The sequence below is a fragment of the Octopus bimaculoides genome, chromosome 4 (genome assembly GCF_046866305.1).
Source record: "Octopus bimaculoides isolate indiv1 chromosome 4, ASM4686630v1, whole genome shotgun sequence".
In the NCBI taxonomy this organism is placed as follows: Eukaryota; Metazoa; Mollusca; class Cephalopoda; order Octopoda; family Octopodidae; genus Octopus; species Octopus bimaculoides.
Genome location: NC_142931.1, coordinates 99,554,988 through 99,570,994, shown reverse-complemented (window position 1 = coordinate 99,570,994; position 16,007 = coordinate 99,554,988). Strand labels below are relative to the sequence as shown.

Below are 16,007 nucleotides of genomic sequence, written 5' to 3'. Positions count from 1 at the left end.
AGTAACGTGGTGGTGGAACAAGGAGGTAGACAGGGCTATTAGACAAAAGAAACAGGCTTGGAAGGACTGGAAGAACGGTGGTAGCAGGGAATTGTACCAATGTGCCAGAAGGGAGGCTAGGCGACAGGTTTATTTAGCCAGAGGGGAAGCAGATAAGGAAAGATTTGCCAATGTTCTGCGCCGTGTGGACCAAAGACTCGAGGTATTTCGTGTTGCAAGACAGTGTAGGAGAGAGAATAGTGATGTTGTAGGAGAGAAATGTGTTCGCATGGATGATGGTACGCTTGCATTAAATGAGGATGCAAAGAAAGAGGTCTGGAGATGCCACTACGATAAATTGCTTAATAAAGAGAATGAATGGGAGAAAGAGAGCCTGCCGTATGTCGACCCAATAGAGGGACCAGCTATCCGAGTTGATAGTACCAGGGTAGATAAAGCAATTAAGAGTATGAAGACCGGGAAAGCCCCCGGCCCATCAGGAATCACTGCAGAGATGCTCAAAATATCTGGCAGTGTTGGCTATAGCCTAGTCACCCGTATTACGAACCAGGTGATACACGAAGGAGTCATACCCAATGACTGGTGTAGCAGCATCATAGTCAACTGCTAAAGGTGACGCTTTAGATACAAATAATTACAGAGGCATCAAGCTGTTAGATCAGGTTATGAAAGTTACAGAGAGGGTCATAGCCCAACTAATTAGGGAGCGAATCAATTTAGATGAGATGCAGTTTGGGTTTGTGCCAGGTAAAAGCATTACTGATGCCTTATTTCTAGTGAGACAGTTGCAGGAGAAATACCTAGCTAAGGATAAACCTCTACCTGGCTTTCGTTGACATGGAGAAAGCCTTTGACAGGGTCCCCCGATCCCTTATCTGGTGGTCAATGAGGAAACTTGGGATAGAAGAATGGTTAGTGAGAGCTGTGCGAGCCATGTACAGAGATGCTGCCAGTAAGGTGAGGGTTGGAAATGAGTACAGCAATGAATTCCGGGTAGAGGTAGGGGTCCACCAAGGTTCCGTCCTCAGCCCCCTATTATTTACCATAGTCCTCGAGGCAATCACAGAGGAGTTCAAGACAGGTTGCCCCTGGGAGCTCCTCTATGCTGATGACCTTGCCCTAATTGCGGAGTCACTATCAGAACTAGAGGAGAAGTTTCAGGTGTGGAAGCAAGGTCTAGAATTGAAGGGCCTTAGAGTCAACCTAGCTAAAACCAAAATCCTAATAAGTAGGAAGGTAGATAAAACACAAACCCCTTCAGGTAGATGGCCCTGCTCAGTATGTAGAAAAGGAGTAGGTAGTAACTCTATAAGATGTACCCGGTGCAAGTTATGGACACATAAGAGGTGCAGCAACATCAAAGGCAGGTTAACTAGCAAGTTAGTTTTTGTTTGTGGCAGATGTTCAGGTGCAATAAAGACTGCAAACAAACAGGAAACAACTTCTATCTCATTCCAGGGTGAAAAACTAGAGGTAGTCGATAGCTTCCGCTATCTGGGCGACCAAGTTAGTAGTGGGGGTGGGTGCGCTGAAAGTGTAGCTGCTAGAATAAGAATAGCCTGGGCAAAGTTTAGAGAGCTCTTACCCCTGCTGGCGACAAAGGGACTCTCACTCAGAGTAAAAGGCAGACTGTATGACGCATGCGTACGAACAACCATGCTACATGGCAGTGAAACATGGGCTGTAACTGCTGAGGACATACGTAAGCTCGCAAGGAATGAAGCCAGTATGCTCCGTTGGATGTGTAATGTCAATGTGAATACCCGTCAGAGTGTAAGTATCTTGAGAGAAAAGCTGAACATTAGAAGCATCAGTTGTGGCGTGCAAGAGAGACGATTGCGCTGGTATGGACATGTGGTGAGAATGGAGGAGGATAGCTGCGTGAAAAAGTGCCACACCCTAACAGTTGAGGGAACCCGTGGAAGAGGTAGGCCCAGGAAGACCTGGGCTGAGGTGGTGAGGCAAGACCTTCGTACATTGGGCCTCACCAAGGCGATGACTACGGACCGAGACCTTTGGAAATGTGCTGTGCGTGAGAAGACCCTGGACTGGTTCTTGTGCGGGTGGCACATGAGATGCACCATTTTGAGCGTGGCCGTTGCCAGTACCGCCTGACTGGCTCCTGTAGGATTTTCGAGCGAGATCGTTGTCAGTGCCTCTGGACTGGCTTGTGCGGGTGGCACATAAAAGACACCATTTCGAGCGTGGCCGTTTTCGTGCGGGTGACACGTAAAAGCACCCACTACACTCTCTGAGTGGTTGGCGTTAGGAAGGGCATCCAGCTGTAGAAACTCTGCCAAATCAGACTGGAGCCTGGTGTTGCCATCCGGTTTCACCAGTCCTCAGTCAAATCGTCCAACCCATGCTAGCATGGAAAGCGGACGTTAAACGATGATGATGATGATGATGATGATGTATTTTGACCTGAAGATTAGCAATATTTTTGAATAGAATTGATTTTCGATAGTTTTAATGGATTTAAATTTTCTTTCTATTTGAAAATTGGTTATGAAACACGTGTTGTCATTTTATTATCTTTATCTTATGATATTTACTTTGTATTATATTATACTTATTTTTTGTGCTTTTACTTATTAATTTTTTTTACTTGTTATAGTGGATTTCTATCAATGAGTTCATGAACCTTGTTTCTTTTCCCTAAAACTATATATATAGGCGCAGGAGTGGCTGTGTGGTTAGTAGCTTGCTTACCAGCCACATGGTTCCGGGTTCAGTCCCATTGCATGGCACCTTGGGCAAGTGTCTTCTACTATAGCCTCGGGCTGACCAAAGCCTCGTGAGTGGATTTGGTAGACGGAAACTGAAAGAAGCCCGTTGTATATATGTATATATATATATATATATATGTATATGTGTGTGTGTTTGTGTGTCTGTGTTTGTCCCCCTAGCATTGCTTGACAACCGATGCTGGTGTGTTTATGTCCCCGTCACCTAGCGGTTCGGCAAAAGAGACCGATAGAATAAGTACTAGGCTTACAAAGAATAAGTCCCGGGGTCGATTTGCTCGACTAAAAGCGGTGCTCCAGCATGGCCGCAGTCAAATGACTGAAACAAGTAAAAGAGTAAAGAGTATATAAATATATATACATACTAATATATATATATATATATATATATATATATATATATATATATATTTATATATCAGTATATATAAATATGTATATACCAATATATGAAAATTTAAATAATGTTTTTATTAACAATTTTTCTGAGGAGACACGGCCTACCCATAGTCTTTCTCAGGAAGCGAAACCTTTAGACTTCTTTTTCTTATTTTTTCCAACGTGCTTGTTTGAAATGTTTACTGCGGAAACACACCATTACGCAAAATGTAAACAAGCCGGTAAAAAAGATAGCTTGTGGTTTCCTACAACCTTAGATGAAATACGGGCATTTTTTGCCATAAATATTATTATGGGTATTAGACAGTTACCCAGAATAACAAATTACTGGAGCAATCAGGAACCTTTTGGCAATGAATTTGTTTCCAGTATTATGACCTGAATACGATTCGTGAAGCTGAACCAATATTTACATGTGAGAGACACCAGCAGTACCCCAGTACATGGAGAACCAAGCTTTGATCCCTTATTTAAAATAAGACCCTGTATCAACTGCTTTCAAAATGCATATAAAACATTTTACAAGCCTGAGAGATACTTATCCGTCGAGGGCATGGTGGGGTATATAGGAAGAGTACGCTTCTGACAGTATATGCCAGGAAAGCCCACAAAATAGGGGATCAAAGTTTGGAAAATTTGTGAGGCAAATACTGGGTACTGCTGTGGATTTAGCTTTTATACAAGAAAAAGAGACAATAATGTTAGTCAGCATGGCCTATGATGTGGTCTGGAATTTATCACTTCCATGCCATAACCAGGGCCGTATTTTATTTTTTGACTAATTTTTTAGTTCGGTCAAACTTGCGGTGGATTTAGAAGCTGTGGAAACGTATACGTGTGCTACAATAATGGCTAAGTAGAAAAGGGCTGCCATTGGATATAAAAAAAGCAAAATTAAAAAACAAAGGTGAAATAATCCAACGGCAGAAAGGAAATCTGCTAGCAACCGCATACAGAGATAAGATAAATTTTCTATCTACCAGTGCACAACCATGTGTAGATGAAAATGGCATTGTAAATGCATTCATATTATATACCAAATCAGGAGGGGTTCGCAAGCGGTGTGACCATCTGCAGTTCCGAGCAGATGTTGCAATGCAGCTGAGGGCAGGTTATTCCTCCAAAAAATAACTGCAGGAAGGAAAAGCAAAGCCTGCCAGAGAGATATCCCTCTGAGTTCAGCCAATCTCCATAAATTAGAAAAAATCGGGAGTCGCAAAAGGCAGTGCCATGAATGTCTACATCAACAAAGAAAAACTCCCAGTGGATGGCCAGTTGAAACGCCTTCCCAATGTGCATTCTGCAAGGTTGCAGTATGTTGAGTGAGATGTTTTACAACTTTCCATGATAGAAATATTGTGTGAATATATTTTGTAATATGTATAATTAGATTGTATAAATATTTTTCAAATTTACTTAGTTTTACTTTTTATTTTAATTTACCTGTAAGGTGAGTGACAAGTTTTGATTTAATTTCTATTGTAAATCTTTATTATATATGTTCCTGTGTATTTATGTATGTGTGTGAGTATATTTCATTTAGTTGTATTCAATTTTCTAGTTTTCTCCAAAAACAAATTCCAGTATTTCAGTTTATTTTACCTTTATGGTACACCTGTTCTTCTGTGCATTAAATTCAATTGATAATCTAGTGATGTGCACAATTCTTCTATATCAAAACTTTGTTGCATACCCAATTAAATATTAGCTGATGACACATTTTCTATGGTAATGTTTAAACAAAATTGAAATATTTTTACATTTTGCTCAGTTTACCTGGATTTACCTGTAATTAGAGTCACTTTGAGACAAAAATTATGCAATAGAATTGATGAAAAACCCTTTCTTCAATTATGTTCCAAAAGTTACAGTTGTTTAATGAGACTAGTGTAAATTCATGATTATTTTAGAATTTAATTGAAACTCACGAGGGGTGTATTTTGGTCAGAAATATAGTAACGAAAGGGTTAATACGTCCCCAGAATATATATAATTTAGGAGGAAATTCTAATAAGGTATGTAAACTAAAATTGTGAAGTATGTTACGTAATAACAGGCTAATCAGATTTGAGATAATAACAATTCTAAGTGAATAACCCTGTAAAAAGATTTTGTGCTTTCGCAATGAATATTACCCTCAGCGGCGCTTGTGTTGGTATATTTGTGAATAAGTCACTAACCGAAATAAGTCGATCTACTGTTTTGGAAAATACTATTTACTTGTTTAAGCGTTGCACTGGATAAATTTCAAAAATAACTCAAATAGTTCAAATACTAAGAAATATGCATGCTCAATTTAATTTACATGAAATAATTTACGAACATGGATGGGTTATTTTCCTTCACTATATATAAGGATCCCTTTCAGAATTGAATGGGTTATTTCTCTTGGTTGTTTAAAAATAATATATTAGTTATTTGTAGTAGATTTAAGAATCCCACGCAAGCACACACCCATGCAAACATGTGTACAGGCCATGACCAAGTATACACACAAAAATGCCTGAGTGCCCAAAGGTGAGTGCATGCATCCCTAAGCATATGAATATACCCAAATACACACACAAACATCTACATATATAAGTGCACATACATACTAGCATCTGTGAAGAGAAAATATGGAAAAAATGAAACAAAGAGAAAAAAGTGGGTGTTTATATTAAGCAAACAAGAAAAATTCAGAAAGAGGAAGAGTACATAAGGAGGACACAAATGAAGTTAAGGAAATATATAAAAGCACACTAAAAGGTAATGGTTGCAAATTATTTAGAAAAATCAAAATAGAGGAGATGCAGAAGGATTAGCTCGGGAGAGTGAGCATTTGCACCTTAAGAATGTATTATGTAATTTGTGTTTACAGTTAAGTATGAGGTTACTTCATTCATGCAGTTTTTGCATTGCATAATAAAGTCTTCTGCGTAACAATGGACTATTTTATATTGTATTCTGCTGAATTATATGTTAGGCTAGCAATGAATCTAGGTAGAGAAGTGTTGTTAGTTTTTGCTTGAGGTCTAAAGCTAGAGTAATGATTACTAATTCCCAATGCATGTACCAACATTTGAAAACATGGAATCCTTGTGGAGACTAACAGCAGCAACTATTCACTCCTTTCTCCCTACTCTTTCGTCTCCCTTCTCTTTTTCTTCATTCCCATCAATTTTATACAACTCTCACTTCCACATGCTTGATGTCATCCTTTCTCTTTCATACTTCTTAACCTTTTCATTTTTTGAGTTTTTGTTTATTTACTCTGTACTTCTGGCTTCACTATTCATATCAGTTCTCATTTCCAGTGAGTTAACTTGGAAATTCCAAATGACAATGTAACCATCATTTAATTAAGGTAATCTTGACCTGATGGTTAGCTATGTTTAGCACCCCTCATAGGGTAACTTTTACATCAGAGGATCAGCGAGCTAAGAAACATATATAGCCTGCATTTTACTCCTTACACTCCCTTAATTTGGATTTTTATTCGCATTTCTAGCAACCGTGAACTAAAAGAGAAACTTACAGATTATCAAATTTCCTCATAACTTCGATATAGGAAAAAGTGTGTAACCTTCATTGCCAATAATTTTTTTTTTTAATCATCCACTGTCCACTTTTTGTTCTCTATACCTGCCATGGACTACTTGAAGCTTACAAACTTCCTACACTTGGTTCCCTGGCATTTTACCCTTGTCAGACATGACAGAAGTAACTAGACACCCTTATAATCATTAAAATTTATTTAAATTTGAAATTATACATTCAAATTATTTATTAATTGTTATAATGTGAATATTTAGTAGACATGCCCTTTACATTTTTCAATGCAACGACCCTATTAGGCATCTTATTGATCAGATGACGAATATTCTCTTGCAGAATTTCTTGCCAAGTTTCATGCAGTAATCTCAAAAGATCTGGCTTTGAAGATGCTTTCTTGTTCTTTTTATGAAGTATCCTGACCATTATATCCCAGCAGTGTTCAGTAGGGTTCATATCATGTGACTGACTTGGCCATGGAAGCTTTTTAATGCTATTCTCATCCAACAAATCTTGTGACATTTTGGCCATGTGACAAGGAACCCCTTCTTCCATAAATAAAGACTCTTCTTTAATCATTTCACCACTGGAGAAGATTGGAAGGAGTCCTTTCTGCAATATGGACACATAATTATCTGAGTTTATGTTTTCCTCACTCCAGCAGCTCTGATCAAAAACTGCTCCAAATTGTTCCCCAGACCATCACAAAATAGCTGCCATGTTTCATTGTTGGCTGCAATATTTTCACATCAAATTCTTGATCACAGAGTCTCCAGACCCACATTTGACCACTGTCAGGAAATACAGCAAATCTGGACTCACCAGAGAATATAACTGTCCCACAATGCTAATGGCTTCTCCACCATCTCACTGGCCCAATCTTTTCTCTACTTGACGTTGGCTGGTCAAAGAAGTGGCTTCCTTCTTGCTTTTCTACCATGGTAACTGAGTTTGTGGAGATACTTGACAGCTGTTCTGGGACTGACATCAACTTGTTCTGCTCTCTCAGAGGTCTTGCAATGAGGATTATCCTCCACACTTCTCTTAGCAAAGAGAAGGGTCCTGTCAGAGGGCCCTGGTTGAACTGGGTGAGGTGATGTGGACTCTTTCCCCTCTCTGGTGAATTGCAAAAGCACTCTATTAACTGTAGAAAGCAGGATCCCAAGATTTTCTGTGGTTTTATGCCATGTTCACCTACAGAATGACCCACAATAAGTCTCTTTGATATTCAGACAGTTCCAAGGCTTCTTTTGTACATGACATAATGAAATAGTCACATATAGAACCTGAAACATAAAAATGTCAATTAGTAAAAAATATAAACCTCTACAAGTTAGAATAAACATACAATGATGTTTTATGGGGTGTCTATTTACATCTGTCGTGTGTGTGTGTGTGTGTATCTATATATACATTCATATGTTTATATGTCTATATATGGATATATATGTCTGTGTGTATTTATATATATATATAATATATATGTGTGTATCAGTGTTTGTTTTTATATTCAGTTATAATAAAAACAATTTTTACATTAATTTAATGGGTTACTCTATACTTCTGTGGAGTACAAATTATTATTCTTATACAAGAATGTTGATGAAGTTTCAACCACCTAAGCCATCATATATATATATGTGTGTTTGTATATGTATGTATGTATATACACACACACACACACACACACAGAGAGTAATGCCTCAATATACGACTTAATTTCTCCCCGGAGACTGCTCATAAAGCAGAGCAATAATTTCCCATAGTAGCAACGTTATAAATCGTAATTTGTTCCCAGAAAAATATTTTATCTATAAAATTTATGATACTCGTAAATAAATGGCAATAAAACAGCAATAGAATTTAAAGAATAGATTATGTAAAGTAAAAAGAATGTAAAGATCATTTATGATAAAAAATATTATTATTATAATTCTGTTGTGTCTGGGAGAGTCATTTTCTTTTTGTGCTTTATAATTGTTTTCTGAATCACTCTGTAGATTTCTTTTTAAAAAACAAGTCTACAGTTGTTTGCTTAAAAGAAACATTTTTTCGCTCGCTGTAAATTTCTCGGTAACACTCAGAAACATTTGTTATGGTAGTGGAAACTTTTGGACTTCTTTCCAAATTTGAATCTTGTGCTTGAAAAATTTCAGCTCACCACACAAAAGTGAACTGAAAAATAAAACTCGTAAACTTTGGGGTCTTGTAAAGCAGGTCCTCATACAGTGAGACATTATTGTATATGTCCGTATGAGAGACGATTGCACTGGTATGGTCATGTGGCGAGAATGGATGAGGATAGCTGTATGAAAAAGTGCCACACCTTAGCAGTTGAGGGAACCTGTGGAAGAGGTAGGCCCAGGAAGACCTGGGATGAGGTGGTGAGGCACGACCTTTGAACATTGGGCCTCACCGAGGCAATGACTTCTGACCGAGACCTTTGGAAATATGCTGTGCGTGAGAAGACCCGGCAAGCCAAGTGAGACCTAAATCCAAGGTCTCTGCCAGCCCACTTATGCATACCTTCCTTCATTGGACATTAAACTCTGCTTGTGAAGACCTGTTGAGGCAAGTGAAATCGAAATCGAACTAAATTCAACGACTGGCACCCATGCCAATGTTGTCTCCTTCATTGGATACTAAACTCAACTTGCGAAGACCTGTTGGGGCAAGCGAAAGCGAATTCATGATGGCACCTGTGCCCAGCATCACCTTCCTGGCACGTGTAAAGACATTCGAGCGAGGTCGTTGCCAGTACTGCTGGACTGGCTCCTGTGCAGGTAAAATACACCATTTTGAGCGTGGCCATTGCCAGTACCACCTGACTGGCCTTTGTGCTGATGGCACGTAAAAGCACCCACTACACTCTCGGAGTGATTGGCGTTAAAGAAGGGCATCCAGCTGTAGAAACTCTGCCAGATCAGATTGTAGTCTGGTGCAGCCATCTGGTTCACTAGTCTTCAGTCAAATCGTCCAACCCATGCTAGCATGGAAAGCGGACGTTAAACGATGATGATAATATATATATACATACAATGGTACCTTGATTTACGAGTCTCTCGGCAAATTTTTTGCATTGTGTTGCGAGCTAAAATTCGGGTTACAAGCCAGTTTCAGATACCCCACCGCTAGTTGGCATAGTGAATGCCGTAACATCCACCCAGCATCTTGTGTCTCACTCAATAGCTAGACAGTTATGCACATTAGGAAGTGTGAAGATCATTTGTAGATCGCTAGCTAGACAGACATGCACGTTAGCAAGTGTGAAGAATGTTAGTGGATCATTAGCTAGACGGGTGTTAAAATGCTTACTTAGTCGCTGCAGGATACAAAAGCATCAGTGTTTTGCTCGCAATTATGCTTGCAGTTATTTTGCAAAACTTCATTTTTCCAACCATGGGTTCGAAAAAAGTGACTGCGAAGGACAGTAGTGAGAAGAAGCAGATGATGTGCATTGAATTAAAGAAAGAAATTATTGAAAAACGTGGCCAAGGTGTGCATATAGTCGACATGGTGAAGCAGTATGAGTGTAGCACTTCTACTATCTGCACCATACTGAAGCAGTATGAGTGTAGCACTTCTACTATCTGCACCATACTGAAGCAGGAGTCGATAAAGGCTATAATGCCAGTCAAGGGCTTTAAAATAATTTCTAAAAAGTGGACATCTATCCATGAAAATATGGAGAAGCTGCTGATGGTGTGGTTGGCGGAGAAGCAACTCGCAGGAGATACCATGATGGGGGTTATAATCTGCAAGAATGCATAAGCTATTTATGCTGATTTGCTGCAGCAGACTCCAGGCACTTGTATGGACACAGCATCTGGTGAGCTTTTTAAAGCTAGTCGGGGCTAGTTCAAGAATTTTAAAAAGAGGACTGGCATTCACCCACCTTGTCAGACATGGTGAGGCAGTGAGTGCAGATATGAAGGTAGCTGGGGATTACCTCAAAACTTTTGCCAGAATTATAGCAGCCAAAGGATACATTCCCCAGCACGTCTTCAACTGTGATGAGACAGGACTTTTTTTGGAAGAAGATCCCAAGGAGGACTTATATAATGGCATAGGAGAAGAGGTTGCCAGGCCACAAAGGCTAACCCTCACATTGTGCGCCAGTGAGAGTGGTGACTGTAATATTAAACCACTGCTCTTTTATCACCTGGAAAACCCCAGAGCCTTTAAGTCACATAAGATTCTGAAAGAAAAACTGCAGACTATGTGGAGGGCAAATCCAAGGGAGTGAGTCACATGGTAGTTCTCTGTGGAGTGAGTGAATTTTGTCTTTGGTCCTGATATTAAGAAATACCTCCAGGAAAATAACCTACTCCTACAAGCCCTTTTCGTCCTGGATAATGCTCCTGCTCACCCACCTAACCTCGAGATGACATCCTCGAAAAATTCAAGTTTATAAAGATTTTCTACCTTCCACCCAACACCACCCCTATCCTGCAGCTCATGGACCAGCAGGAGATTTCTGATTCCAAGAAGCTCTTCACCAAGCACCAGTCCCACTGCTGTTTTGAGGTGACAGATAGCACAAACCTCATCCTTCGAGAGTTCTTGAAGGACCACTATAACATCGTGATATGCCTTAGAATTATTGATATGGCCTGGCAGGGTGTTACAAAGAAGACCTTGACCTCTGTGTGGAAGAAGCTGTGGCCTGAGTTTGTGTCTGAAATGGACTTTGTAAGGCTTGAACCCAAAGCGGCAGTGGTAGAGGAAATTGTATCCCTTGGCAAGTCCATGGGCCTGGACGTGGATGAAGGTGACATCAATGAGCTCATTGAGGATCACTCCAAGGAACTGACAATGGAAGAGCTGACAAAAGAGGTACAGACACAGCAGCACATGGAGGTTTTGCAGGAAATAGGTGACGCAGAGGAGACGGAGGAAGTTATCTCTACAAGTGTGATAGAGGAAATGTCGGGAATGTGGGAGAAACTATTCAAAAGAGACACCCAGAAAAAGTTGCAACTTGAGCGTGTGATGGAGCTATTTAGTGACACTTGCCTAACTCATTTCAGAAACACTCTGAAAGTGAGGATGAAACAGACCTTATTGGACAGGTTTCTGGCGAAAACTCTTGTAGATGAAAGAAAAGAAAGTATGGCGTAAAAGGCAAAAAAATCAATGAAGTACATTTTTCTTATCTAAAAACACATAACAAAAAATTTGTGATGTCTTTTGGGTGGCCCAGAAAAGATAAATGTATACATACATGTACATATATGTGTGTATGTATATATATGTATATTTATGTGTATATATATGCATATTTATGTGTATATATATATATAGCTCGTTCATTCTTTCTATGTCTAGTTTTGGACATGGATGAGGCAATGCATATTATTATGGAATTACTTGACAGCTGATTGCCTTGCCTGTTCTTCTTGTAGGGGAGTTTTTATATCCTGTGTTTTTGAAAACAGAACAATGCAGAGGATTTGTTGACAGGAAATAACAAATTTCACTGTTTCAAACTCATTTGTAACTCAGCACACTTTTTCCTTCAAAGTGCAGAATATAAATATGCATACATGCACACATGTAGACACATACACATGCACATGTATGCGAGATTAACTTTTCTGTATTTTATCTACATGTGTTTGAAAATGTAGAAGTAGCAGATGACTTTTTGATAGAGAATGGTAACAAACTTTACCATTTGTAGATGAGCTAGCTTTTCCATGCAAAATGCAGAATATTAATATTTGCACGCCATGCATACAAAAAATTTCTGTGTTGTAAATATTAATGTAATTATGGTCCTTGTTTTATAGTAACATGCTAATGTGATGTTGATTGACAATGAGGCAATATTTTAAAGAAGTACTAGTTAACAATATGACTAATATAATAATGATATAATAATATTGTCAGTCAAATCGTCCAACCCATGCTAGCATGGAAGGCGGACGTTAAACGATGATGATGATGATCTGTGTACAGCAATAATATAATACTGTACACTAATGTAGGTTAACAATGTTGTAATAAAAATATAAAGTGCTAATATAATTATATAGTAATACTAGTTAACAAAACGGCGATAATAAGATGGCACTGGTATAATATATAATGATATTGGTTAACAACAACAACAATAATAATAATAATAATAATTTCTTTATTGCCCACAGGGGGCTAAACATAGAGGGGACAAACAAGGACAGACAAAGGGATTGTCGATTACATCGACCCCAGTGCGTAACTGGTACTTATTTAATCGACCCCGAAAGGATCAAAGGCAAAGTCGACCTCGGCGGATTTTGAACTCAGAACATAACGGCAGACGAAATACCACTAAGCATTTCGCCCGGCGTGCTAACAATTCTGCCAGCATTGCCACCTATGATGATAATAATAATAATAAAGCAACACTGGTTTACAATGTAGCATTAATTGAAAGTAATGCTTTTTGATACTAAGAATAACACAATATAATGCTAGTTAATTTAATAAGTAGCAATCATTTAATCTTTTCTTGTTTCCATGTGTGTTTCTCACCTAGTTAGCAGTTGGTGACTTCACAGATATGTTCAGATAAGATTAACTTAATTAGACTAGTATATTTCGACTGGAGATATCATGCTCCATGCTTCTACACTCTTTATATTATTAAAAGAGTTACAAATATCTATTGTAATAATTAGTTTGACTATTTAGTAATATTTAGAAGTGTTTTACTGCTCCTAACATAATGCTAGTATTTTTTACTGTTGTAATTATTACTGATTTTGTTTATTATTCCTTTTTCTTGTTTCTTTTTTTAAGACATTCTGAATGATCAAAGAAAAATACTGTCCTGTCCAAGGAAAAAATCTCAAGCCCGAAAGACTTCTCTACCTGATGGACTTCTGAGCAGCCCAAAGGCTATGAATCGTCATCACCACCGGCATACAGAACCTGTGATAACTCTTGAAGGATTATTATCTCCAGAAAACCCTACTGTGAGTGAATCTTCTAGTGTAGAGCATCCAGCCATTAGCAATGGTATCATACCAAATATGCAAGTACCAAATAGAATAGGAATAGCAAAGGAAAAATTATTGGTTGTTGGAGACTCTCCAAATATGGCCACTGTTCCTAGCATTGTTTGTGCTTCTGAAGAGGAAGAAGAGGAAGACTTACCTGAGATAAATCAATCTCAAGAAAGTAAAGAAAGTAATTTAACTGAGAGTGACAGTAGCTTTATAGACACCAAAACAGTGGAAAACACAGAAGAAGCAGATAAACCAAATGCTGAGGCAGTAGCCATAGAAAACCCTGTCTCAACAGAAGCCGAACCAGTTGTGACAGCAAGTGAGAGTTGCGAAACAATATCTACAAGTGAAACAGTTCCTTTGCTCACCACTGAACCAGTTGTTGAAAATACAGACCCTGTTGAAGAGATAAGCAGTGAGGAAAGACCATCGAATTGTGAGACAAATGTAGAAGCTGTTGAGGATGAAGAAGATGAAGATGAGCAAACTTTAGTTCCAACGAGTCTAAGTGAAGATTATGATGGAGATACAGAAATGAATGAATCATTAGGTTTGCAGGCTGAGGATGAATGTGAAGAGACAGAACAGGCTACAACAGAACTATCTGCAAATACTCCTGTATCAGAGCCTGTAGAGAATGTATATATTGAAAGTAGTTCTGCTGGATTGGAACTTATGCTTCATGGCCCTGGAGAACCACCACTCTTACCTCCAAGAACATACCCATCAAAATCCAAAGCTCCCCCCCTTCCTCCTCGTCAACGTCCAAAAGAGGCACCCCCACTTCCTCCAAGATTGCCCGACAAGTCGACACCTTCTTCCCCTGTCAGTCCCATAGTAAGTCCCACTATATGTGGCTCCCAGGCCCCTACTGCAAATACCAATGAATGTACATTATCACCAAAAACCCCAGAAACCAGCCCTGCTGCCCATTCATTGCAGCCACCACCCCCCATTCCGCCCAGAACTTACAGCCCTGTACATATGGCTGAAGAAAATGAGCAATATATTGTGGACAGCCTTGTTGGCTCCTTAGAAAACTTGAGTGTTGACCAGGCAGCTGGAGCTGTTGGTGGTCAGCATGACCATCTGTTCACACCAAGATGCACTTCACATGTATCAACAAAATCTAAAGGCCACCACAGTGAAGAAGGGAAATTCCATGGATCTCCATCTGTTAGTTTAAACAATGATGGTAGAAAACTATCTTCGTCTGTCCCAGGACCTGCTACGATGGATTCTGTTGCTATAGCTGAAAAACCTACAAAACCTCATTCACATGTTAAACGACATAAGAGTCACACTTCTAAAAACCCTCCACATGATAAACATGGCATGACTCATTCTATGTCAGATTCTATGCACACCAATGGTCGCCAGCACCGCATAAATTCTCCACCAAGATTTTCTGATGTATTTGCTAAGAATGGCACTTCTGACAATGTGAGTCCACGGTCTGCAACGCCAATCCAGAATGGGGCTTCACCATCACCACCGCTTAATAGAATGCGCACTCTAAGTGAAGAGGAACGTAAGCAGAATAGACAGCAGATAGCTCATCACCTACAGCTCTGGCACCAGAAAAGAGTTGGTGGTAACAGTCAGAGGTCTGATTCTAGTTCTACTTCATCAGACTCAAATTCTTCAACTAATATCCCTGCTGTTGATGGTTGTGACCGGCTGGATGGTTCTAATCTAACACATGCTAGCTCAGCTCCACCTCCACCCCCACCGCCACCACCACCTCCTCCCAACCAGTCCTCCCATCAGCCGAAAAATGGGGTTCGCCGTGACACATCACTACGATGGTCCAGTCACAACACTTCAACAACTTCTGTACCACGTCCATCCACAGCAAGCCACTCTGCAGCTGCTCCTGACTCTGTGGTTTGGCACCGGCGATCTCACAGTAGTCATTCTTCTTCCCATCATCACGCTAATAGTGAGTGACTTAATACATTCTATTCTTTGTTCTCTCTGTTCTTTCAAATTGTTGATTTTCTAGTTTTATATTTCATCACATCAGATTCACTGAGTGAAACTCCAAAACAACATATTTATTTATACTCTCTGGCATTGATTTTATGTTCCTTTATTGATTTTTTTTTTTTTTACGTAGGAAAATCCATGCTGAGTACTTCAATAACCTGAAGTCAGTTTTGTTCATTCAACATAATTGGCCAGCCTTCTTCTCCTGTACATGTTTCAATAGTAAAGCAGAGATTTTATTGCTAACCCTCCATTGAGAATTTATTTCAGAACATAGTCTCTCGTTGTTGTTTAACCTCTCTCTGCACAGTTTAAATATAAACTAGTCTGAAACAACAGTGAT

The 16,007-nt window shown here is 39.2% G+C and overlaps 1 protein-coding gene across 17 annotated transcripts in view; it reads left to right on the top strand.

Moving 5' to 3' along the window:
• The window catches only part of LOC106872160 (E3 ubiquitin-protein ligase HECW2), a 105,148-nt gene that overhangs the window by 36,749 nt on the left and 52,392 nt on the right, over positions 1 to 16,007 (top strand). For all 17 annotated transcript variants that reach the window (XM_089351101.1, XM_089351097.1, XM_089351100.1 and 14 more), the window contains one exon: positions 13,467 to 15,617. In XM_089351101.1, the coding sequence (XP_089207227.1) occupies positions 13,467 to 15,617 (2,151 nt within the window). The remainder of the gene's footprint in view (positions 1 to 13,466; positions 15,618 to 16,007) is intronic.